Source organism: Lepus europaeus, chromosome 3 (assembly GCF_033115175.1).
Source record: "Lepus europaeus isolate LE1 chromosome 3, mLepTim1.pri, whole genome shotgun sequence".
In the NCBI taxonomy this organism is placed as follows: Eukaryota; Metazoa; Chordata; class Mammalia; order Lagomorpha; family Leporidae; genus Lepus; species Lepus europaeus.
In genome coordinates, this window is record NC_084829.1 from 147,714,947 (window position 1) to 147,742,808 (window position 27,862).

The following is a 27,862-nucleotide window of genomic DNA, read 5'->3' on the forward strand; positions in this document are numbered from 1 at the left end:
TCCCATGGGGTGCAGGGCCCAAGGACTTGGGCCATCCTCCACTGCACTCCCTGGCCACAGCAGAGAGCTGGCCTGGAAGGGGGGCAACCGGGACAGGATTGGTGCCCCGACCGGGACTAGAACCCGGTGTGCCGGCGCCGCAAGGCGGAGGATTAGCCTAGTGAGCCACGGCACCGGCTCGATTTAGGGTAATTTTTTCTTGCAGTATTCAATAGGAAAAAGTGATCGCTTTTGATATTTAAATCTGAAATACATGTTTATTAGCATAGCATAATAATTTCACACACTGGTTTCTAAGACATTATGAATTTTTTTCTTCACTTTAAAATGTCGAATTATAGCTTGACATGCTATATGAGGTTACTACTTAATCTGAATAGCAGACATGCTCCTTTCTGCTTCTTAGCATGAACTTAGCTGGTGTGAAGGTCTCCTTTCTCTGGTGTTTATTATGAATAACTTTCCAGATCAAGAGATTTGCACTTAATTTCTCTATTCCAGGTATTCCTGAAGGAATTTCTAAAAGTCACTTTCATTCCTAGACCCCAAATTGTACCTATATGAATCAACTGACTGGGACATCATCCAAAAAACTTGGACAGTGTTTATATATATTGAAATTTTTTATTCAATTATCTACCTTCTTACCAACTAGGACAGTTTGAGTATATTTGATGTTTCCAAGGATTTAATATCATTAATACCCATGTCCCTTTTAGAGTCTCCTACTATTTTCATTTAATTCTTAGGAAAAAGCAATAAGCTGAATTGTAAGTATTTAGTACTAGTTAAATGGTTGTAAAAGGGTTGATTCTTCTGTACATTCGTGGAATATATTGAAATTGTTTCTAAACAAAGTGATTTAATTCCTAAAGATTTTAACCTTCATCAGCACTGCCACTAATTAAAAAAAAAAATTATCCACCATACTAGTTGAGAAAGTTTTATAACTTCTAAAAGATTTACTAAGATGAGAAAACAGGAAGATATGTCCCCGATCATCAGAATATTTCTGAAATGCTGACTTATATGACATTTTGCATTTATTTACTCATTTATTATTTTTAAACTTTTATTTGAGAAGGAGAGAGTGTGCACTGCCATCCACTGGTTTACTCTCTCAAATTCCCACAGTGGCTGGAATGAATTCAGGAAACTGGAACTCACTCCAGGTCTCCCATGTAAGTGGCAGGAATTCAGTTACTTGAGCTGTAAGCACAGGCACCCAGGGTCTGCATTAGAAGAAAGCTGGAGTTATGACTCAGAGCCAAGAATCAATCTTAGGCACTTTGATGCAATATATAAGCTTCTTAAGTAGTGTCTTAACTGCTAGGCTAAACACCTGCTCACTATAAGATATTTTAAATGAAATATTCATGAACCATACTTTTAAGTTACAGTATGAGATAACAGTAATATGATGAATATAAATTCTGTAATGTTAACGTAATATACATAATATTGTATTACTAATAATAATAATTCTTGCTCAATATAAGTACATAATTTGCATTTCATGCAATTTCCGTAAGGTAAGAGTGCTGCAAATTTGAATCAGTAGAAAATTTTATGAACCATCTCTGTTTATTTTTAGTAATCTTAGTTCTGAGGGAGACAATTGTACTAAAAGTAAATCTACTCATTGCTGTTGGTTACACTCATACCTACATTTATCACAAAGCTGCCATCTACCTCCACCTCTCCACTGCCCCCATCACTGACTCCTCTTGACTCATCAGGTTGGCAATGGACCAGAACAGCCAGAACTGAAAGTCTGGCTAAATAGAGAAGTCTAGAGTAGTGTTTTTCATGTTTTAATGCCGAGGTCCACAGTGATAACTACCTTTTACATTGAGACTCATGAAATATAGACATATATAAAGCTGAAACAAAACTTCACAATTCAACCATAACCTTCTGATGAGGGATTTACTCTGTTCTATCTCATCTCTCTCACTACTCCTCTTACTAGGTTGATTGATTGATTGATTAATTGATGAGTAGATAGATGAGAGTTTTAGTAACCTCTGAAATCAATGGTCCTAGCCCACTGAACTTAATTTCATGAGTCAAAAATAATTGTGGTCCATAATTCCAGAAACTCAGTCAAGCTAGAACATATCCCAGAACTCTAAGTGAAAAACAAAAATCTAAGACCATAGTTTAAGTCAGAAAGAAGCTAGGATAAAGAACTTAAAATCCTGGATTTAATATATGACAGTCTACATGGGCTATTCCAACCAAGTAGATTGACAAGCTTTGAGCACACAGAGATCAATCAGATCTGTTTGCTTTTTGTTTTTTCCTGAGAACTAGACATAGTGGCTAGACCCTTAAGCATTGCTTGTATTTTTTTAAAATGATTTTTTAAATTTTTTTAATTTTTTTATTTTTTTGACAGGCAGAGTGGACAGTGAGAGAGAGACAGAGAGAAAGGTCTTCCTTTTGCCGTTGGTTCACCCTCCAATGGCCGGCGCACCGCGCTGATCCGATGGCAGGAGCCAGGTGCTTCTCCTGGTCTCCCATGGGGTGCAGGGCCCAAGCACTTGGGCCATCCTCCACTGCACTCCCTGGCCACAACAGAGAGCTGGCCTGGAAGAGGGGCAACCGGGACAGGATTGGTGCCCCAACCAGGACTAGAACCCGGTGTGCTGGCGCCGCAAGGCGGAGGATTAGCCTAGTGAGCCGCGGCGCCGGCCAGCATTGATTGTATTTAACAACTGTACAATATTTGTGGATTTATTCTGCCCTAGACACAAATATGTGAAATATAGATACTTAAATGCCATCATAGGGGCTGGTGGTGTGGCTCACTTGGTTAATCCTCTGCCTGGGGCACTGGCATCCCATATGGGCACCGGTTCTAGTTCCGGTTGCTCCTCTTCCAGGCCAGCTCTCTGCTATGGCCCAGGAAGGCAGTGAAGCATGGCCTGAGTGCTTGGGCCCTGCACCCGCATGGGAGACCAGGAGGAAGCACCTGGCTCCTGGCTTCAGATCAGCATAGTTCTGGTCGAAGCGGCCATTTAGGAGGTGAACCAACAGAAGGAAGACCTTTCTCTCTGTCTCTCACTGTCTAACTCTATCTGTCAAATAAAAAAAAAAAAAATGCTGGGCCGGCGCCATGGCTTAACAGGCTAATCCTCCGCCTTGCGGCGCCAGCACACCGGGTTCTAGTCCCGGTCGGGGCACCGATTCAGTCCCGGTTACCCCTCTTCCAGGCCAGCTCTCTGCTGTGGCCAGGGAGTGCAGTGGAGGATGGCCCAAGTTCTTGGGCCCTGCACCCCATGGGAGACCAGGATAAGCACCTGGCTCCTGCCATCGGAACAGCGTGGTGCGCCGGCCGCAGCGCGCCTACCGCGGCGGCCATTGGAGGGTGAACCAACTGCAAAAAGGAAGACCTTTCTCTCTGTCTCCCTCTACTGTCCACTCTGCCTGTCAAAAAAAAAATAATAAAAAATAAAAAAAAAATAAAAAAAATTAAAAAAAAATGCCATCCTAGAGACATCTGCCTTAGGACTTTTAGTCTACTACAAACTCATTTCTTTCTTTCTGTTAGCAGGTGACCAGGCTAATGCTTCAAATATTAGGCATCAAAAATCTAAACTATGGTCAATTTTACTTCCCAATTGGTACTTATAAAATGTTTCAGGCATTTTAGAAACATTCTATCATAGTTAGTTTTACCAGAATAACCTACTTTTATATTTTTTTACGAGAACAATAAACTCAGGTCTTCAAGGTAGTTTTAAGAAAATTTTTCTCAAATATAAAATATTTTATTGAACTTTCATGGTTCTATTTGTATACATAATTGAGAATTATCTTCTATAAAAATCTGATTGTCTTATCAAACTCACTTGCATGTTCATTTGTTAAGTCAAATATATAGACGATATGAATTATAGTTCATTAAATATGTATGTCATATTTTTCCTACTATATTTATTCTACCATTTAGATCATTTAAATAATTATCAACAAATTAACTTTAAAACAGTATTTTTAGTAACAGAATTTTAAGTTGTATAAGATTTTTAAAAGCTGTCATAACTAATATTTTTCAACCAAGGTGTAGATATCTTTCTTGCAGCTAACTTGTGTGGCTAATTTACATTTCAAATCACTTTTTAAGCTCAGGTTTTATCCATGTGCATGCTAAATTTATCTGCATTTTATATATATGTATATATAATATTGTTTTTGTATTTAAAAACTTTATTTGAATGGTATTATATTAAATTCATTTACAGCTCTAAGGATTATCTTAAGGAACAATGTGCTTTTTAAAAATTTATTCTCATTCTTCTGATTGTGAAAAATGAAGTTTGGTCTATTTCCAACACATGGAACTATATTTCATTAAGTCATGTTTCCTTTTATTTTTCTCATGGAGTAATAACCATCTTTTTTTTTTTTAATTTCAGACTCCAGTTGTTGTAAAAAATGAAGCCATGTTTGATTTGTTTTCAGCGAATGAACATTTACTCCGCAGTGAGGTACGTAAGGAACTGTGAACTAAGTCACTGCTGAATGCCTCGCAGATGTGCCTAAGCAATTCCCGGAAAGCCAGTTTCACTTCACCCTTGCTCACCGTCATACTTTAAGAATTTTTTTCCTAACTGGTGTGAGTTATAGTTGCTAATTAAAACCTATTTATATTTGAGGCATTAATATTAGACATTTTAATCTTTATTGTGACTGTATTTCTTGAAGAAAGGAAGCAAGACCTATGATTTCATTCTGTAGAATAGAAATTGGAATCTAGAATACATTACACTTTCCACTGAATATTACTCTTGGGATTAGATTTTTTTTTTTTACAGTATCTCCCCCTGTGTTACAGTATCTACAACTGAAAAATAGTGACCTAACACTGTTGGTTTTTGTTTCTAGCTGATGAGATGGATTATCAGTGAGATCTATGCAGTGTGGAAGATTTTCAATGGAGGGATTTTGAACAATTATTTTAAAGGGAACACAGGAGAACCTCCTCTTCTCCTCTGGAAGCCCTGGGAACACATATACTCTCTGTGCAAGGCGGTGAAGGGCCATATTCCCTTGTTTAATAGCTATGGAAAGTATGTTGTGAAACTTCACTGGATGGTAAGTACGCTCAAGTTCATGTGCACGACAATTCATGTGTCTTTCATATGAAAGTATATTTGTCTCACATGCAGTTCCCTAAACTAATATAAGGCAATGAAGTTTATACAGGATATCATTATATCAGTTGTGTAGCTACTGGGGAGAGCTCTCCTGCATGTGATTTATGATGAAAAAGAACCAGAGTTACTCCTACTGTGACAGCCATCCCATGTGATTTTTCAAATGTGATTTCTCATAGCATGGCCAGTGCTATGGTTTAAATAAGACTTGCCCCCCCCCCCCATCCCAACGCATGTTGAAATCTAATTGCCATTGTGGGAGTGTTGGGAGGTGAGGCCTTTTTGAGGTTTCAGATTCTTAAGAGGGATTAAAGCCTTTCTGGTGTGAGTTCCTACTCTTGCAGGCCTGGGTTAGTATTCTCAAGAGTGGGTTGTTACATGGAGTAGATATCATAAGTAAGTAAGTAAGCTGCCACTTGCAATACCTGCAACCCATATTGGAGTGCGAGTTTGAATTCTGGCTACTCCACATCAGATCCAGATTTCTGGCAATGTGCTTGGGAGGCAGCTGATACTGGCCCAAGAGTTTGGGTCCCTGCCTCCCATGTGGGAGAACTGGGTGAAGTTCTAGGGCATTTGGGGTGAACCAGTATATGGAAGATCTCTCTCTCTCTCTGTCTCTCTCTCTCTGTTGCCCCCTCCCTCTCTTCCACCTTCCCTCTCTCTCTCCTCCCTCTTCTCCTGACTTTCAAGTAGATAAAAATAAAGATAAACAAACATTAATTTTAAAAAAAGGCTCTTGAAAGTGAGGCTGCTCCTCGTTTTGGCCATTTGGTACATGCCCATTTTCCCTTCTACCTTCTGCCATGTTATAATGCAGTGCCAGGCCCTACCAGATGGAGCCACCTGATCTTGTACTTGCCAGCTTCCATAGCCAAGAATTTAAAACAAACTCCTCCCCTTTAGAACTTACCCAGGCTCAGGTATTCTGACATAGCATCAGAGAGCAGATGAATGCAGCCACTCTGTAGGTGCTGGCCTGTCATGGCCACTCTCCTCACAGCAAGTTTGCACAGGGCTCGCTCAGTGATGTGGATCAGGGTCTCATTAGCAAAATAGAAGCTTGAGCAAGGCTCTCTCCTGTCCCAGACTGTGCTCCTGTAGAGGGGCTGAGCCCATCAGGTCTTTGTCTTAAATTGAGATTTATTGTCCTGCTAATAAATCCTACTTTGACACAGAGTTTGCCTCTGCTTAAAATGAAGTGAACGGCAGAGTATGACATACAAATAGGAAATCCCAATCCCGCTATTAATATGGCAGAGTAGACTCAACATTTAGCAATGTTGGATTATGGCAAACACCTCTGGATTTTTCCCTGAACTGACTGGGAAAGAATGCTCTTGGACATTTAAAGGAGTGAGGAAGTAAGTAAAGTTAATAATTCCCCTGAATATTCCTAACATCACAATTTTATCCATAATGGATCTGAACCTTCTGTCTTCCTGGGATGAGTAATATTAAGGAGCCAGTAATTATAAGTCATTAGAGTGATTTCAGAAGAAAGATAAATTTAAAGAAGATAATACAGTCTGTGATACCCAAAATAGGACTTTTGTTTTTAAACACTCACAGCAAAGGAGCAAGTGTTTGGTAGCAGTTAAGACACCTCTTGGTACAAATACATCCTGTATCAGAGTGCCTCGGTTCAAGTCCCAATTATAGCTTCCTGCTAATGTGCATTCTGGGAGTCAGAAGTTGACAGCTCCAGTTGACAGTCAAGAAGTTGTCACTAAGGGGCTGGCACCTTACGGCAGTAGGTTAATCCCATAGTGCTTGGGCCCCTGCCCCCACATGTGAGACCAGGAAGAAGCACCTGGCTCTTGGCTTTGGATTGGCACAGTTTCAACTGTTGTAGCCATTTGGGGAGTGAACCACTGGAAGGAAGACCTTTCTCTCTGTCTCTCCCTCTCACTGTCTGTAACTCTATTTTCAAGTAAATAAATAAATGAAATCTTAAAAACAAAACAAAAACAAAAACAAAAAGAAGTTGTCACTCATATGTGAGATTGAATTCTCCGTTCCTGGCTTCTGCATGGCCCTGTCATGGCTGTTGTGGTCATCTGGGAGAGATTTCTGATTCTTCTCTCTTTCTCTGCCTTTCAGATAAATAAATATTCACAAAAAGACAACAGACCTTGGAACTTTGTTAGAGAAGAAAGTTACTTCATGTTTTATCACTTTTTTTTATTATTATTTGAAAGGTAGAGTTATAGACACAGAGAGAAAGAGAGATCTTCCATCTACTGGCTCACTCCCCAAATGACTGCAACAGGCAGGAGCTGAAGGCAAAGTGGAGCAGCCTAGATCAAAATGGTACCTAAATGGGATGCCAGCATCATAGGTTGCAACTTGACCGCAACGCCACAAAGCTGGCCCCAGAAAGTAGTTTCTTGAATTTCTTTCACATTCCTTAATTATCAGTTTGGAAGCATAACTTACAGACTAGACTTCAGAGTTCTCAATGTATGCAGAGGAGTGACCAGGGGGATGTGGCATTAAGAAAGTCGCAAACTTGGTGGACAGTGTTGAAGGTTTATAGAAAGAAGTGAAGAAGTCAAATGCCTGAATCTTGTCCCAAATCCTCATGCATTTGCCTCAAATTGCAATGAGAAGGAGTCCAAAACTGTTATTTTAAAATGTTACACCAACCCTATTTATGTCTTGTTCTCTGTTTCTCTCTTATGCCTTTTCAAATTCTCTTCATCATAGGAGTAAGCATTTATTAACACTATGTTCCATTTTGTAAAGAAAACATCATTTATTTCTCCTTAATTCCACTGATTCTTCCCAAGCCTATACCTACTTAATGTAGGAAAAAGGTTTACAAAGCATTTAGTCCACTTTGGAAATCTCAATCTGATTCTATCACTGAGCCAGTTTCCTTGGGTTACTACTCAGCCCTGTAGGGGAGAGCAAGGGGAATCTGGTCCCCACTGGTCTCATCTGGGGAGTGTCTTATTTATATGTGCAGTACTGTCAAGCTGATGAGTGCTGAGACACAAATAATTCCACATGAATTATTTTGATAGGCATGTGATAGGTGGTTGCTTGGTTTTCTTTCTGTTGGAAATCGTTTTATTTTCCGGGTTTGCGGAGGAAATTTCTACCTTTTTTTTTTTTTTTTTTTGTATTTTGTGTGAATAGGCTGATAGGCAGTTTTCATTTGATATAATTGGGATTTGCTGTCATTTTATTATTTGCTTTTTCTTTGTTATCTTTCTTCCTTTTTGTTCCAATTTATGTTTACTATATTATTTATCTCTTTTCCTGTCCTCTTGCACATTTCTTGAGCGTTCCTTTGGGTTCATTGTTGATATATCTGTGCTGATTTTTAGTAGCTCTCTTTGTGTATTTTTTTCTAGTGATCATGCTAGGGATTAAAATACAATGTATAACTTGTCATAGTTCACTAATATTAAGACTTCATCACGTAAATTGGAATATAAAACTTCACCAACACTTAGTCATGTTTACACACATGCCTTTATGATACAGTTTTTCAAAAAGATTTCCTGTGTAGATGGTGAAAGCCTCTTCATAAATTTTGCTTTTGAATTCAAATACATCATTAAAAGCTCCAGAGAAGAATACACCATCATATGGAGTGACATAGTTACTTTTTTCTTTTCTCTTTCTCCATCCCTGCTGTTTCTTTTCATTTGAATTTTTCTAAGGAGTTATCTTTCAGCATTCTTTTTGAGCCAATTTCCTGATAGCAAATATCTTTCCTCGACTAAGAGGGTTTACATGTCGCCCTCTTTCCCAAAGGATATTTTCACTTTTGCAGAATTCTGGTGTGCTTCTTCCTCTAGACTTCTGTGGACTTTTGGAAAACAAGAACTGGGCTCTTCCTCTATAGGCAAATGTCTGTTTTCATTTCCCTTTCTTTCTTCCTTTCTTTCTTTTTTGTTTTTGTTTTTGTTTTGTTTTTTGCTGCTTATTTTCTTTTGTCTTGAATTTTCAGGAGTTTGAATTTGTTTACTCTGGCTGTGGATTTTGGGGTGTTTATCCCATTTTGTTTATTCTGAGTTCCTTGAATTTGTAGGTTGATGTCTCCATGTGATCACTAGGTCCCTGAGTCTTATATCATTTATTAATCTATGTTCTCTCTTGATCAGGCTTTCTATTGATCTGACTTCTAGTTCATTAATTTCTGTGTCATTTGCATTCTGCTATTGTTTTTTTAAATTAAGTTAGAATTTTTTTATTTTAAGTGCAAAATTTGTAATCATCCTCTTTTATCTTTTCTTTGTCTTTATCCAGATTTTTTGTGTTGTGTGATTTGTTTCATAAATGTTCATCATTGTTTGGTGCATTTTTATGACCTTTGTTTTAAATTTCGTGGTTACTAATTTCAATCCCTCTGTTAGTTTGGTGTTTAGTTTTTTTTTTTCTTGTATTTTCTCATTGAACCTGAAGTTACTTTGGGTTTTAGATAGTGTATAGGACATTTTTAGTGCGTGTTATGCTTTATTTTTATTTATTTATGTATTAAAAATTTATTTGTTTATTTGAAAGGCAGATTTACAGAGAGGCAGAGGCAGAGAGAGAAAGGGGATGGAGAGATAGAGGTCTTTCATCCACTGGTTCACTCTCCAGAGGGCTGGAACGGCCAGAGCTGCACAGATCTGAAGCCAAGAGCCAAGCACTTCTTCTGGGTCTCCCACGCGGGTGCAGGGGCCCAAGGACTTAGGCCATCCTCCAGTGCTTTCCCAGGCTTTAGCAGAGAGCTGGATTGGAAGTGGAGCAGCTGGGACCTGAACCGATGCCCATATGGGATGCCAGCACTGCAAGCGGTGGCTTTACCTGCTATGCCACAGTGCTGGCCCCTGTGTTTTATTTTTGAATATTCACTAATTTTTTCATTCTATTTGTACGGCAGAGAGACAAAATGTAATCTTTTATCAACAGATTCAATCCCCAAACATGCACGGCAGCTGGGATTGGGCCAAGCCTAACGGAGGGGCCCAGAACTTAATCCAAGTTTCCCATGTGGGTGGCAGGGACCCAAAAACTTGGGACATCCCCTGCTGCTCTCCATGGTATGTATTTGCAGGAAGCTGGAATCAGAAGTGGAGCCAGGACTTAAACTCAGCTTCTTCCATCTAGATGCAGGCTTCACAAGCAGCGCCTTTATCTCTGAGCCAAACATCAGTCCCTAATGTTAAGTTTCAGGACTCTAATTAATTTTCTATTCTAGCAGGTGGTCATGCTCTTTAGACCAGATTCCTGGCTCAGTTTTGCGGGCTGTGATTCAAATGCCAAATTAACATTGAATGGCTCTGCTGTGCTATTATTTGTTGCTCTTATTTGTGATTCCCTTGATAGAGCTCTGTCAGCTTCTACTTTATTACTGCAAGGGAAGAGAGCAGAAATAAGAGTCCCTGCCAACGACACCACCAGGGCAAGGCATGTCCTCTTCTGTACTCATTAAACAATTACCCCATTCTTCTCTCCCCCAAGCCTGTGGTAACCTCTCTCTCTCTGGAGATTTGCCTTTTCCAGATGTCTCAGATTCGTAGAGTCAGCCAGTCATTGTCCTTCCAGAGAGGCCTTATTTCTCTGTGAATTCTTGGTCATGTCATTTGAAATTAGAAGTGGTGGTGAGGGGTGCTGGCAAGCTATGCCTTTAAGCCTATCCTGCTTTCCATCATCAATTAAGGAAGAAAAAAGAGGACCTAAGACCACTATGTAAAATACTATAAAGTTAAGAGCTGTAAGTTTCATGTAAAGAAACCAGTTTTTATCTTATTGCTCCTGTTTATCTGGGAAAAGTTTGCTGTTCCTTGAATCTGCAAGTCAAATGTTACCTTCTTGTGAGTCTCCCCACTAGGGAAATAGTCCCGCTTTCCTTTCTGGTTTGAGAGTACTTTGAGGATACTGTTTTTCATATTGTTTGAATATGTGCAACTCCCCACTACACTGTTAAGTCAGTGGTATAGGCTGTGTGTTATGCAGATCTTGAGGCTCACAATGCTTGATACTTTTGCTGAAAGTATTTATTAACAAACGATTGAATTTATAATGATGCTTAGCAAGTATAGCTAAAGGAGGAAAATGTTTTATTTGAATTCACATTCATAAATGCAATAATTTATTTTATGCTTTGAATTATAAAATAATATGCATACAAGTAAACATATAATGATTTTATTAAATAAGATTAATTCAATTCATGGTAAAAATTAGATATTTATTTGGGAATAACAGTAACAAGGGAAGTGGAAGTATAATGTAGGTGAACACATATTAGAATATATGTTAATTCTTAGTTATATTTGCAGAATTTGTATTATGACTATATAGAGTTATCTAATTATGGTCAAGCTTATCCCTGATTGTATAATGCTTTGATGCTTCCATTTGAAACATTTTAATTTACTGCATTGTGTAGAATGGGACACCTATGAATGTGCTACAAGTTCTGATAAGGATGGTATCAATGTAGATATAATATATATATAATGTTATAATTACATTAGACAAAATACCATTCAATCATTCTTAACTTTAGGGTTGCTGGAGGAAGATAACTATTGATGATTTTCTGCCTTTTGATGAAGATAACAATCTATTGCTTCCAGCTACAACCTATGAATTTGAACTCTGGCCAATGCTTTTGTCTAAAGCTCTTATTAAGCTTGCAAATGTTGAGTAAGTAGTGAAAATTATGTCTTACTTATATAAAAGCCAGAAGGGCAAACAACTGTTATATATCCATATCATATAGCTGTATTTAAAGATAAAATAATAAGGGTTGTTTAAAACAACGTAAACGTTCTAATGTAAATGTGACAAAGTCACTGATGAAATAATAGGTTAGTCAACAAGAAGGCAATATTTCCCCAAGAAAAGTGTACTCACCAATTTTTCTGCTCTTAAGGCTGACTTATTGTGAATGAAAAGTGAATCATAAGAAATAATGTTTCAGTTTAATAATAGAAAGACATTGTTTTGAAGAGGAAAATATTGGTTCAACAAAATGCTGAATAACCTAGACTAAGATCCAATTAAAGTTTTAGGATCCATATATGAAGCAATAACTCTGTACCCTTAAAAATCTAAACTCTGCTGAATGATGTCCATGTACTTTTCATGCTTTCAGTAACTATTCACTTTTGATACATTCATGATGAAACTGTAAATATATATCCTTCAATATTCTTGCAAATCCTACTTCTGTCTTCTATTCCTACATGACTTGTATACCCAACATATGTGAGACATGTTTTCTATGTTATGTTCTCTGAGATTCTGCTTCCAAAGATAGATAGTAAAGGTATTCTGCTCCTAGCAGTGTAGTTTACCACACAAATACGCAAAATATGCAGAATGATTTGAGTTGAAAATGCAGGTAACTCTCTATCATTGCTCAGTGGGAGAATTCTCCAATACACTGCACAGGCTTGGAACTCATACTCCCCTGCAGTGTGTCATAACAACTCAGCCTTCAACAGAACACACCCCCACGCTGTAAGAGATGATGTCGGCCATTTGGCTGAAAGCTCAGCCCCCTCTCTCCTCTGCTAGAAGCAGAGCAATGTAAGGCAGAAGCCAGATCTGCTTTGTGTGGGTTTTCTTTTGGCTCAGCTCCTTTTTTTCTCGCAAGGCTACAAAACAAAAACAGCCACGCCTACTGCCATCTTCCTCATCTTTCTTTTCTCTTATTAGTGCTGACTTTTCTATGGAAAATTTGTTTCACTTGGCTTTCAGATTATACTGTTAATAACTTTTATAAACATTCAACCCAGACCTTTCCAGGTAGCTGAATACGACTAAGTAATCATCTTGATGGTAACTGTGTATTTGGGGTCAAAAATGCTTCTAATTCTTGGACCTAATTTCCATTCTGAGAGTTAGAGCCACAATACCAGTGAAACACCGCTACATGACCCAGAGAATTAGAGGGGAAATTTTCTCTTTCTGAAAGCTGAAGTTCAATAGAATTGTAACATGAGTCATAGATTTATTGTTATTTTGAAAAAAAAAATTCAGCTTAGAAAAAAAGGACATTGCTAAGTGTAATATTTCTAGCGGAAATCTGTCTTCTATGGTATAGTTCATATTTTCTATAGATTCTTCTCAGATTTTATAAGATAGACTGATTATTTTCATGCAAGGTTTAGTTTTCTGTATTTGAAATGTTAATGCATAGTAGTTATTTTGATATCAGTATAAGATACAGAAAGTAAGGGCTATATATCTATGTGTTTGCAAGATCACTTCATAAATGTTATTACACAAAGAGCACTTTAGCTTAGATCACAAACTATCCCAATAGATATTTATTTTTGTGGTATGTAGAAGTACATAATCCAAAAGCAACAAACCAATGCCATTTATAAACAATAGTATATGTGGCTAAGAGAATACTCTCCTTTGCTGAAGTGAAAAACATGTGTACTGGTCAGTATCGTCAGCACCACTATTGATACAAGGTGAACTGAAGCTGTATCTCCAAGGTAAGAAGAGATATGGCATTTCTGCATATAACTGTAAATATACTAACCACTTCAGAAAAAAAGCCAATAAAAGCACAAAATGAGAATAACAGTGATTTGATTAATCACGACCTCATTTGGCATGATACTTAGATGGCAAGGCAACTGTATTGTACTGGATAGAATAAATGTTTCTAGTTTCTAAGCAATTATCTAAGAATTTCAGTAAGAATTTCTGATGCCCATCTTGACCTGCCATGGATGAAACTACACAGCACTATAAGCATCTTAAAATCATTACTAAAATTGGAAAGACAAAAGATATTTTTGTTTTAAAAAAACAGATCACCATGTATTGAATATATAAAATAGGCTATGTACTATTTACATGCTTTATAACATAATAAAATGTTTTATGTATATTACATTAATATTAACTTCAGAGCTTTTTCAAGTAAAGCTTATAAGCTTGTCTTTTAAACATGCATGAAATTTTATAAGCAAAGCTATTCAACTGTTTTAACAACAAAATTTTATGGTCATTGAGATGCTATTTTCTTATTCTATGAGATAGATAAGTGTGACCTTGACATTTACTATTATACTACTATTTATTTGTAATTCACATTCCTTATATGTATCTCTGTGTTTTTAAATGTTGGTAATGGTATCCTTATGTATTTTCTTTTTTTAGTATCCATGTAGCTGAGAGGAGAGAACTGGGAGAATTCACAGTTTTTCATGCGCTCACAGGGTGGTTGCCAGAAGTCATTTCTGTTCAGTAGGTTTGATCATTAAGTTGCTTATATCTATTTTTTCTTTCTTCCCAAGAGTTCTTTAAAACAATTCTTAGTCTTGAAGAAAATGTCAAGAAAGTTCATGTTTTACAGTTTGGGAGAACAACATTTTATGGAATGAGGTAACTTCCTTGAGGATTTTAGGATAAATTCTGTTTCCTTATGCCTGGGGAAGAACAATTCCCATAGGTTTTTGGCTGGAACTGACCCCTATAACAAAGGTAGATTAAAGAGAGAAAAACAAACAGAAGTTGATTATCATGTATATTTTACATGGGAAATATCCAGAGAATGAATAGCTCTGAGAGAAATGGCATCTAAATTCTATACAGCAATTTCAAGGAAGTATGGTGAATTTTTAGAGATGTAACAAGACAACTGGAAAAGGAGTTTGTATCTGTACAGGTAGCAACTTGTGGGAAGGGAAATCAAGGTCAGAAAAGTCTAGCTCTTAAAGTGTGTTAATGTAGACTCCTCTAGCACCACCGTGGGGCAGATAATGGTCCAAAGTCCTCTGACATAGTGCACCTTTGTTCTCACTGGCAAGGGGGGAGTAGGCAGAAGCACTTTGGTTTTTTGTAAATGTATGTCCTGCTTTTGGGAAAAAGAGAGGGTAGATGGCTTCCCTGTATCTCTTTCTTCCTTATTGCTTTCCATTAAACAATCCTTCATATACTAGGAATTTAATACTTAATTATCTATTTCACAAATATGAAAACAGTGTTAATATTTATTATGATATTTACAGGTTTCCCTTAAGAATTATACAACTATTATACTTATTTTAATACAGAAAAAACAAAAAGCAGCTTTTAAGTAGCCACCCATGTTAGGAAATAACTAATCCTAATAAGACACCTATTATGCACTGGGTATTTTAATATATTTAATATATTCTAACTAGTTATTTATTTATTTAATATATTCTAACTAAAACCACAGTCCTGAAAGGGATAACTTGTTTAAGCATCCATATACCTCCATCATTCAGATCTAATCATTTTAAATGAGGAAACTGATGTTCAAAGAGGCTCAAATCCCCCAAAAGCTGTGCAAATTTAAGTCTTACTGGTCTGATTCTAGACATATGATTTATCTTTGTCCAGAAATAGTTCTTGCTAGGCAATGAAAAAAAAAGAGATACAATTCAATGGAGAGCATACATAAAATTTTACAATTTTTTTTTTTTTTAATACATGAAGGTTGTGGACAGAATTTGCTCTTTTTTTTTTTTTTTTTTTTTTTTTGACAGGCAGAGTTAGACAGTGAGAGAGACGGAGAGAAAGGTCTTCCTTTTTCCATTGGTTCACCCACAAGTGGCTGCTACGGACGGCACGTTGCGGCCAGCACACTGCGCTGGTCCGAAGCCAGGAGCCAGGTGCTTCCTCCTGGTCTCCCATGCGGGTGCAGGGCCCAAGGACCTGGGCCATCCTCCACTACCCTCCTGGCCACAGCAGAGAGCTGGACTGGAAGAGGAGCAACCGGAACAGAATCCGGCGCCCCGACCGGGACTAGAACCCGGGGTGCCAGCGCCGTAGGTGGAGGATTAGCCTAGTGAGCCGCGGCGCCAGCCAAAAGTTTGATCTTATTACCATTTATTGTTGTACACCAGTTAGGTTAAGGTACATATTAAATAATATGGTAATAGATCTGAATGTATCATCCATTCAGATTCTGCTTTTTACAAGATGGATCAAATCTCAAGTAAAGTTACAAGCTTGGATCATCTCCAATCTTTGAGTAATAGCGGGAAGTTACAGTTTGCCGCGGTAGGTAGATATTATAGGAGATTGAAGAGAAACCCTAGTAATTTCGAATCCACCATCAAACCCGTATTTTCGGCAATGTATATTAGCTGCTGCTTGGTTAAAATAGATATATTTGCAGGGAAAATATTGAAGGATAGTTACCCTTCTCAGAGGACAACTTATCTACAGGTGAAAGGATCTTGCCTTTGTATCTTACGGAAAAGGCAAGATGACACCCTTTTCTGATATCTAAGAGACTGCCTGTATAGTTTAGGCATGTTAGTGAGAAAGTCAGAGAGATAATAGGATTTTTTTTAAAGTATGAACTTCACTACATTTTTATCATTAGAGTTGATGGAATGTTTATAATTGCACATTAATTTTCCTTGTGCAGTAGTCAGAAGCAATATCAGAGATGTGAAATCATCAAAAGTCAGAGAACAGTAAAAAAAAGAGAGAACAGAAAAATTAACAAGCAGAAAATTACTAATTTAAAATTTGTGCATTTTTTCTTGCTAGAGTCATATAGTAAAACTATACATGAAAGTTGTAACATGCTCATGCATTCATAATTATAAGACCATTTTAATAAGTTATAATTTAGAAATAGAGGTATCTCAGCAGTTCAATCAGTGTGCATGAATTTATAGTTGCTTATGACATGTCTACAAAAGCAACAAAGGGAAAACACTTGTGCTTTGGAGTCAGAAGTATAGGGCTAGATCTCTTTCTTTTACTCTCCATCTCTCTCTAACTTTTCCTTTCAAATAAATGAATAATAAATGAACAAATCTTTAAAAACAAGAAGTGTAGAGGTGGACTTGGTTCTTAACTTTTCAATTTCAAGCTTTATGAATTTTGTAAATATTGTAACATCTCTAAATGCAGTTTTCTCATCTACAAAATGAGGGAGAATTTAATCTACACTGCATTGTTGTTTGAAGATTAGTGGGTGAGAGTGACAGAAAATGTAGCTAAGCTAGTATACGGTAGAGACATAAATTCTGAAAGTTTCTCTACCATCTCTGATTAGTTTACTAAGTTATTTAATAACACTTAGAAATATTTATGATAGTTGAACTTTGAAAACAAAGGCAAGACATAAAAAAGAATAAGTGAGCTTTATCCAGATTGTCTAGAATATAAAAGATTCATAATTTAAACTGATATATCATGATTTGTAAAATTTTTCGTGATTCTTCTGCCACATCATTAGAATCATTTTAAATTATTACTACACTGTTAAATTTAAAAGTTAACTCATGTTTACCCATAGTTAATTTTAAATAAAAAATGATGAAATGTTCAGAAATGTTTAAGTTGAAAAATTGAAGCAACCACCATTATCAATGGTATTGAGGCAGGGCAAGGAAAGGCTTCATGGATAAAGTTGACTTGATTTGCATCTTTCATTTTGACTATGTTTGGTTTGCTGTAAAGGAAGTACACAGGCATTGGAGTCAGGAGAACAATATGAACAGAGGCTCTTGGTATGCTCAAGAGTGCAATATTCCTATTACTAAGAAGAATTAAAGTGTACAGAAAAATCAGCCAGGCATTTCGATGGTTTTGTGGAGGTCAAGGAGAATAATTCTTCAGATTTGTATTTACCATTTTTTTTATCTGAAAATCAGTTAAGGTGAAGATATGTTTCCAGGTAACTTCAACAGACATCTCCTTACCTTCTGCTCTCCCACATGAGCATCACAGGGAGACAATTCTTAAAAATTATAATTTATAACTGTTGACCTTGCCTCTTATTTTCCCACAATTAGTAAAGTCTTACCTTTGAAATCAAAACAGAATCTCTCTTCTAAATCTGTTTAATAATAGAATCATACTCAATGCCATGTCTTAGTGGATATTAAAAGTCAGACAATGTGAAATAGGGAGATGCCTTTTCTGTCAGTATGTTTCTCTGATGTGTGGTCCGTCAACCTGTAATATAGCACTCTGCACCCAACCTTTAAGCCAAATTCGGCAGTTAAGTATATATTCTCATTCTTTATTATTTTCATATGTCTTCTTCATATCATAACTTTTTTATATTGTAGATGGAAAAGCAGCGACATGGGTATGGATTCAGAAAGGCCTATTTAAATCCTAACTATATCATTTGGCGGTTGTGTGAATGCATAAGATTTATGGTTCCTTAATATCAATTAATATTGAAAAATTTGTGTTGTAGGGATATTACAGAATTTAAAAATATAAAACATACCGAAGGCCCACTCTCTGCCAGATACTAGAGACCCAAGAATTAGTAGGAGACAGTTCAGGCAGTTGAGCATATCACAAATGTATAAGGAAACCAGTGATTGTTTTCAAGCTACCAGTTCATCTTGTTTCTTTTCTTCAGAGCAAATATGAAAGAATGAATGGTCCATTTACACTAATGGTTCACACCACTTTGTTTCTTCATCTGAAACTTCGTCCTTACTTTCAACACCAGTGAAATAGCTTTCCTGAAGGCTGCAACCTTGTCAAATCCAGTGCTCCTTTCTTTTGCCTTATGTACTTGACATCCTAGTATTTGACCCTACTTGATAACTCCTTCCTTCTTCAACACTTGATTCACTTGACTTCCATAACAACACATTCTCTAGGTTCTTATCTTATTTGCTGTTCTTTTTCAGCCTTCATGGATAGTTTCTCAACCACTAAATGATAGTTTGTACTGTCTCATGACTTTAAATAACAAGGTATCTGCCAATATTTTATCTACACATCTGGTCACCATTGTTGAACTTCAGAATTATACCCAGCTGCCTAAATTACATAGCCATGTTGATGTCAGAAATATGGCTCCAACTCAAAATATTCAGAAAGGAACTCTTCACTCTCAACTTTCTAAGCCCATATCTTCCCTAGAATGACTCATCTCCTTACCTGTACCACCATCCACCTCATTACTACAGCTATAGAAAAAACTGGGAGTCATCATTCATCACTCAGTGTCCCTACTTTTGTCATGTACTGTCTCACTAAGCTCAGTCATCAGTACACCCTCCAATTATTCTGAATGTATTTATCTATGTTGATATTATCACCATTCTAGATTAACTCACTATTACTGCTCACCTGACCAATAGTCTGTCTGGGTATATTTACTCTCTTTTAGATAAATTTCTGCATGGTAATCAGGATAACTTTCTAAAATATGCGTTAGAGAGGAGCAGCTAGTGCAGCTGTTTAGTATCATTTGGTGACTCCCATATCCCATACCAGAGTGCCTTGTTTGAAGGCCCGGCTCTGCTTCTGATGCAGCTTCCTGCTACTGTGCACGTGGAAAGGCAGCAATGACGACTCCGTTACTTGGGTTCCTGTAACCAATTTGGTAGTCCTGTATTGAGTTTGTGGCTCTGGCTTCAGCCTGGCCTGTCCTGGCTAGCTGTGGTGGGCATCTGGAGAGTGAATTGGCACATGGATGTTTTCTCTCTTCCTCTTTCTCTCTCTCTCTCTCTGTCTCTCTGCTTTCAAATAAGTACACAAAATGTTAAAAATAAAGTGTAACAGATCATATTGCTTTCCTTGCTTTCAGTTTTTCTGTGGCTAACCATTACACTTGAATGAAATTTTGAAAATCTTTACCCAGGTCTTCAGAGATCTGCACTGACTCATGCTCATTCTCTAACGTCTTCCCTGACCTCATTTCCATTTTGAAAACTATCCACTGGCCACCAGGTTCTTCTTTCTGTTGCTTAAATATACACAACTCCCTTTCCCTTAGGATATTTACGTAAGCTGTCCTTTTTCAGCCTGGGACACTCTGCCATCAGATAGTCACTTTGCTGAGTTTATCAAAACATTTAGGTCTCAGCCTAAATCTCAGTTCCTCATACAAGCCTTCTTGATCATCCCAGCTAAATCATTCCTTTCCCAAGTTATGCAATAATCCACACTCCATTATTTCATTTTCATTGTGGAAGTTATCACTGTCTATTATTTCCCTCTACAACACTCTCTGCCTCTCCCTCTCCCTCTCTCTCTCTCTCTAGATCTCTAGATCTCTCTCTTCTCTGTCTATCTCCCTTTCCTCCACACTGTATCTTTCTTGGTTGCATCCATCCACTGGATGTTAGGGTCCATGAGACTAGAGTTCCTTTTTGTCTTATCCAGTGCTATGCCTTAAGTGCTTAAAGCAATGATACTGAATGACGGCCACAGCATGTATGCTCCGTAAATGTGTGTTGAATGGATTTTAAAATATAATTTTAAAGACTATATTAAAAGTGTGTAAAAGATTTTTTGGGATAACAGTGAAGAAAGTTACAGATTAATGCTTCCCCCACCAAAAGTAATACTGGAACTGATAAGAAAGGATTGGTTGAAATTGATTCAGCTGATTGAGGTGCAGAAGCCAACTCAGAGGAAAAAGTATAGGAATGAAACAGAAGAGAATGACATGCAGTCCTAAAAATGCTACTGATTCTATATGACTGGGTTATGTGCAATTAAGTTCCAAAAGAAGAAATGGATATGGGAGTAGAGAGCTAAACAGGAGCCAGTGAGTCAAAAGCCTTTCATGCCACGTTAAGTAATTTTCATACAAACCTCACAGGGCCCTTGATTTATCTTAGACAGGAGGATGAACTTATTAGATTGATTTTGGAAGAACACACGGTGGTACAGCAAATGGCAGAACTCAGTCCGGCAGTGATAGTATTGCAGAAGGATGTTCTGAGGTCTTTTGCAGAGTCATGTTGAAAAGAATGGAGAAAATATGATCTACTGCAGTAAGTGGATATAGGGTCAAGGCAAAGATCAGGACATTTAGCCATTCTCAGTTTTCTGTCTTAAGAGCTAAGCAGAAAGTGATAGCCAGACATTTTAATTTATTTATGTATTCATTGTCGGGCTTATTTTTGGACGGATGTCTATTAGGTGATTAAATACCTAGGTCTGAATATCAAGAATAAGGCCTAGCCGGCGCCCTGGCTCAATAGGCTAATCCTCCGCCTGGGGCGCCGGCACCCCGGGTTCTAGTCCCGGTCGGGGGCGTCGGATTCTGTCCCGGTTGCCCCTCTTCCAGTCCAGCTCTCTGCTGTGGCCCGGGAGTGCAGGGGAGGATGGTCTAGGTCCTTGGGCCCTGCACCCGCATGGGAGACCAGGAGGAAGCACCTGGCTCCTGGCTTCGGATCAGCGCGATGCACCGGCTGCAGCGCGCCGGCTGCGGCGGCCATTGGAGGGTGAACCAATGGCAAAAGGAAGACCTTTCTGTCTCTCTCTCTCACTGTCCACTCTGCCTGTCAAAAAAGAAAAAAGAATAAGGCCTGAGCTGGAGCTAATGAGTTGGGGATTATATCCATGTACAGGTGAACACAAAACATGATTGTGCTGACTCACTGACAAAGCAGGATGTACAGTGACAAAGACCACAAAGCAGGGATCTCCGGGAAAGCATCCTTCAATTGTTTACAGTGAGCCCGAGAAAGTTTTCAAAGGAGTAATCACTATAGTAGTAGAAATAAAACCAGGAAAGGTTCATGTTACAGAAGTTTCAGGGAAGAGTTGAAGAAGGAGAAACTGTCACATTACACAGAGAAGCCAAATAAGAGAAGACTTTTTGCATAAGAAAATTCATGGAAAATGCCTGCCACATTACAGATGCTCAAAAACCTGTTTTTTTTTTTTTTTTTTTTTTTTTTCCTCTGCCTTGCTTGTTAGCACACCTGGGTCCCCTGCCACACTGAATAATCCTTGAGATAAAGATTTTGGTCTTTTGTGTCATTTAGCAAAGCCCAGAACACAGTAGGCACTGAATAAAAATTTGTTGAGTAAAGGAATATATACTTATATTTTTAACTAAAAATTATAGTCGTGATTGAAATTTGTCTTAAGAACTAGCAATTTGATTTTTCTGTCAGTAATTTCTGATTTGAAGTAATCAAAAAACACATCATTTCAAAATTAATGTTGATGCCTTTTCTCTAAGCCCAAAATATACGGACAAAGTTTGGGAGCTCTTGAAAGAAATATTGCCCGAATATAAGATGACAGATGAGCCCACCTCGGAAAGCAAGATAGCAGTGATAGATAACAAACTGAAAGAACCCGGGAAGGAGGGGAAGGATGGAAAAGAACAGAAAGATGGGAAGGAAGTGAAAGAATCAAAGGAATTCAAACCTGAAGCTTCCACAACAACACTAAAACTCCCTGATAAAAGTGACAAACTTCCAAAGGGTAAGCATTTTACATCAAAATGTTACTCAACGTGGACATTGTCTATAAGTGACTTACAATCACTGTTAAACCTAATCCTTGCTTGTCGTTACCATTCTGAATTATGAAAGCTGCCATGTAATTAAGATCTTTCTAGGATTTTAGAACTTATAATGATACTATAGTTAATTATAGTTCCATATATTGCTTTATTTAAAATCAAGGTTCATTCTCTACTGTGATGATACAAAATTAATGTACTATTAATATAGGAAGGGACAAATTCTTAGTTTCTATAAATACATCCTTCTCATATTCACATGTAGATGGAATGGATTAAGCAACAAAGGAAAAGAGTTAGTCTTTTTTTTTTCAAGAAATGTGACATGACCACAGATTATGAAATGCCAATAATTTAATTTAAGGTATAATTTAAAATGTGAAGAAAAAGATAATTTTAAGTCATTTTACAAAGTACAAAATTATTCTTTTTAAACTGAGAAATATGTTGAATTTTTTTTATTTTCTAAACTTTCATAACTATGCATATACGTGATTGTATATTAAAGTGAAATTAAAACTACTGGAGAGAACTGTTTTTCTGCATTTTGATAGGATCTACAATGTTTTATAGTATATATTTTTATTAGAATTATTCCTTATCAAGATCTTGACTATCAGTATTCACCATAGTATACTGCACAGAGATAATTACTTTAGATTATCTGCAAAATATAGCATTATTAAAGACTGTCTACAAAGGCTTCTCCTGCAATGCTCTAATGTATAACAGTTTAAGAAAGAAAGCAGACAAAGAAGCTTTAATAAATTTGTTTCCCTCAGTATTTGATAAATTAATTTCCTCCTAGGAGCCCTTTCTCATGTCTCACAAGTTAACATGTATCCATCCACCTATTCTTTCATTCAAATATACTACTTATTGATTAAAACCCAAATAGTCCTCCACATACCAGCGATACCTTGCTAAACAAAATCAAATATGGAACTCACCTCCTGGAGCTTATAGGCTGGTGATAAGGATATTAATGTTAACAATAACGTGTAACCGTATACTGAAATATAGGCTTTGAAGGGAATTCAGGAAGCTGTGGCAGTTCATATGGGGAATATGCTCCAGTCTAGGGAGGAAGAATTCCCTTGGGAATGTTGAGTTGAAATTTTGAGATGGAATTACCTATAAGAAGATGTGGACTGTGGACAGAAGAACACTGGAAGCAGAAGAAATACTAGAGATGAAAATTATGAGACAATCAGAGGGATGAGGAAGCATTGGCAATAGCAGATATCCTTTGACTGAAGCAGAGGAATGAAAGAATCAAGTGACTTGAGGCAAGTCTGGAAAAGTAGGCAGGAAAGTGAGCAGATCAAATCTTCTAGGCCATGCTAAGATTATCAATCTTTATCGTGAGCTACGGATAGCTAATCAAAATTTTAATGTGGAATCAAGATGTTATTTGTATTTTTTATTTTTAACTGGTTTTAAGATACAACATAGTTCAAAAATGTAATTTTAAGACTATGATGATATCCCCTTCCTCCTTCCTGCTCCATTCCTTTCTCTCTCTTTTCTTCCCTTCCACATTTCTTTCATTCTTCCTTCTTTTGTTTTTGAGATAACATATTTTAAATTAACATTATAATAAAAAGGCTTAATGATTCGCCAAATAAGAAGTTTAACAAGTAAAAAGCAAGAAGACCCTACTTTTGTGGTGATATAGGCAAAGGCTATAAACAGTAGTTGAATGGAAAGGTTACCATCTCATCCATGCACATTAAAGTAAGCAGAAATAGTCAAAATTATGGCAGTATAACCTTCTTAACCATTTGTTTGAGAAAAGTATAAAACAACATTTTAAAAACTATATTGCAGCAGTATTAATAAACGCAGGCATTTTTAAGAATCTTTTTTTCCTTTTAAATTTATTTTTATTGTTCCTATTCATTGTTTTGTATCCTATATTATCTACTATAGGTCAGAGAAAACATGATATTTGTCTTTTTGGGATTCACTTATTTCACATAGCATAATGGTTCCAATTGCATCCATTTTGTTACAAAAGATAGGATCTCATTCTTTTTTATGGCTGAGAAGTATTCCATAGATACATATTATATTTTATTTATCCAGTCATCAATTGATGGACATCTGGGTTGATTTCATATCTTAGCTTTTGTGAATTGAGGTGCAAGAAACATGGGGGTACAAATAATTCTTTCATATGCTGATTTCATTTTGATTAGGTAAATTCCCAGGAGTGGGATGGCTGGGTCATGTGTTAGATTTATGTTCATATTCCTGAGAAATCTCCATACTCTCTTCCATAATGATTGTACTAGTTCATATTAAGTTACTTTTTTCCTCACATCCTCCCCAGAATTTAATTAATTATTGTGTGTGTGTGTGTGTGTGTGTGATAGCCAATATAACTTGGGTGGAGTAAAACTTCATTGTGGTTTTTATTTACATTTCCCTGATGACTTGTGATCATGAGATTCTTTTCCTATGTCTGTTGGTCATCTGTATTTCATCCTTTGAAAAATGCCTGCTCATATCCTTTGCCCAATTTCTTAACTGGATTGTTTTGTTATTGTTGAGTTTCTTGAGGTCTATAGAACTTGGATTGTAATCTTTTATTAGTTACATAATTTGAAAATATCTTCTCCCATTCTGTTGCTTACCTCTTCACTTTGTTTCTTTTGCAATGCAGAAGCTTCTTCTCCTTTTATTGTCTGTGCTTCTGGGGTCTTTTTCAAGAAGTCTTTTCCTATGCCATTTTGTTGTGAATTTTCCCTGATGTTTTCCTCTAATAATTTGATGGTATTGGGTCATAGATTTATATTCTTGAACCATTATGAGTTTATTTTTGTGTAAGGTATAAGGTGGGGGACTTGTTTCATACATCTGCTTGCATAGACCCAATTTTTCCAACACCATTTGTTGAAGAGACTATCCATTCTCTAGGGATTGATTTTCAGCTTGTTTGACAAAAATTGGTTAGTGGTAGATGTGTGGATTTATTCCTGTGATTTCTCTTCTGTTCCTTTGGTCTACATGTCCATTTTTATGCCAGTACCAGGCTGTTTTGATTATAACTGCCCTGTACTATGCCTTGAAGCCTGGTATCATTTTTGTTCTTTATGATTGTTTTACTATTTGGATTTACTTGTGATTCCATATGAATTTTAGCATTTTTTTTAGAATGGAGAAGAATGACCTTTGTATTTTGATTGGGATCACATTGAATCAGTAAATTGCTTTGGGTAGTATGGATATTTAGATAATATTATTTCTTTCAATCAACGAACATGGAAGATTCTCCCATGTTTTTGTGTCTTCTTCTACTATTTTCTTAAATGTTTTTTATTTTTTTTGTAGAGATCTTTCAAATCTTTGATTAAATTTTTTCCAAGATGGTGCAGCATTGTTGTGTAATGGGTAAAAATGCTGCCTGCATTGCCAAACTCCTGTATGGGCGCTGGTTCAAGTTGCCGCTGTGCCACTTCCAATCCAGCTCACTGCTAATGTGGCTGGGAAAGCTGTGGAAGATGGCCCAAGTACTTGGACTGCTACCATTCTTGTGGGAGACCCAGAAGAAGCTCTGGGATTCTGACTGACCTGGCTCCAGCCATTGTGGCAAGTTAGAGAGTGAACCAGCAGGTGGAAATCCCTCTCTCTGTGTCTCTCCTCTCTATAAATCCTGCCTTTCAAATAAATAAATAAATCTTAAACATTATCCCAAATATTTAGATTTTTGTAGCTTGTTTGTGTTATTGATCTTATAAGCCCTTTCTCAGCCATGGCATTGTTTCTGAATACAAGAGTTATTGATTTTTGTGTGTTGATTTTATATTTTGCAACTTCATCAAACTCTCTTATGAGTTCCAATAGTATATTAGTGGAGTCTTTTGGAATCCAGATATAGGATCATGTCATCTGCAAACTGGGATAATTTGACTTCCTCCTTTCCAATTTGTATAACTTTGATATATTTTTCTTGGTTAATGTCTCTGGCTACAAATTCCAGAACTATATTGAATAGCAATAGTGAAAGTGGTCATCCCAGTTTGGATGCCATTGGAGATGCTTCCAACTTTTTCCCATTCAATATGGTGCTGGTTGTGGTATTGTCTTATATTGCCTTGATTGTGTTGAGCAATGTTGCGTCTCTGCCCAATTTGCTGAAGACTTTTATCATGAAAGGATGTTGTATTTTACCAAATGCTTTCATTGCATCTATTGAGATGATCATATAGTTTTATTCTTCATTTTGTCAATGTGATATATCATAGTTATTTATTTACATATGTTTAAACATCCCTGCATACCAGGGATAAACCCCACCTGGGCCACATGAATTATCTTCCTGATATGTTGTTGAATTCAATGAACTAGTATTTTGTTGAGAGTTTTGCGTCTATGTTCATCATAGTTTCCTTTCTTTGTTGTATCTTTTTTTGGTTTTAGAATTAAGGTGATGCTGACCTCATAGAACAAGTTTGGAGGATTCTTACCCTTTCAAATATTTTGAATAGTTTGAGAAGTATTGAAATTAGTTATTAAAAGATTTTATTTATTTATTTGAGAGGTAGATTTACAGGGCAGGGGTGGGGAGAGAGAGAGAAAGGCCTTCCATTCATAGGTTCACATGCCAAATGGCCACAACAGTCCAAACTAAGTCAATCTAAAGCCAGCAGCAGGAGCTTCTTCCAGGTCTCCCACACAAGTGCAGGTGCCCAAGCATTTGGGCCATCTTCTACCGCTATCTTAGGCCATAGAAGAGAGCTGAATCAGAAGAGGAGCAGCCAGGACATGAACCCGTACCCATATGGGATGCTGGCATCACTGGTGGAGGCTTAGCCTACTAGGCCACAGCACTGGCCCTGGAATGAGTTTTTCTTTAAAGGTCTCTAGAATTCAGAAGTGAAGCATCCTGGACTTTGTTGGGAGGATCTTTATTACTGATTCAATCTCCATCTTGTTTATTGGTCTATTTAAGTTTTCTATATCTTTGTGACTTAATTTTTATAGATGGCATGTGGCCAAAAGTCTATTCACTTTTTCTCTATTTTCTAGTTTGTTGGCATATAACTGTTTATAGTGATTCCTGATTATTCTTTTTATTTCTATGGTATCCATTGCAACATCTCCTTTTTCATCTGATTTTGTTGATTTCGGGCTCCCAACCACTCCCCCCTGTGTTTTGTTAAGTGGGCCAATGGTGTCTCAATTTTTTGTATTCTTCCAAAAATCCAGCTCTTCATATCACTGATTTTTGTATCACTATTTTGTTTCAATTTTGTTTATTTATTTTCTAATTTTACTATTTGTTTCCTCTTACTCATTTTGAGTTTGACTGGTTCTTGATTTCTAGGTCCTTGAGATGCATTGTTAGAACAATTATTTGATGCCTTCCCAAATAATTTATGTAGGTACTAATTGCTATAAGCTTACCTCTTAACACTGCTTTTACTATATTCCAAAAGCTTTGATATGTTGTGTTGTCATCTTCATTCATTTTTAAGATTTT

At 37.0% G+C, this 27,862-nt stretch overlaps 1 protein-coding gene across 1 annotated transcript in view; it reads left to right on the forward strand.

Moving 5' to 3' along the window:
• The window catches only part of ADGB (androglobin), a 225,895-nt gene that overhangs the window by 33,571 nt on the left and 164,462 nt on the right, over positions 1-27,862 (forward strand). Inside the window, exons 9-13 of the mRNA XM_062187283.1 lie at positions 4,425-4,496; positions 4,894-5,103; positions 11,680-11,819; positions 14,301-14,387; positions 22,087-22,334. Of these exons, the coding sequence (XP_062043267.1) occupies positions 4,425-4,496; positions 4,894-5,103; positions 11,680-11,819; positions 14,301-14,387; positions 22,087-22,334 (757 nt within the window). The remainder of the gene's footprint in view (positions 1-4,424; positions 4,497-4,893; positions 5,104-11,679; positions 11,820-14,300; positions 14,388-22,086; positions 22,335-27,862) is intronic.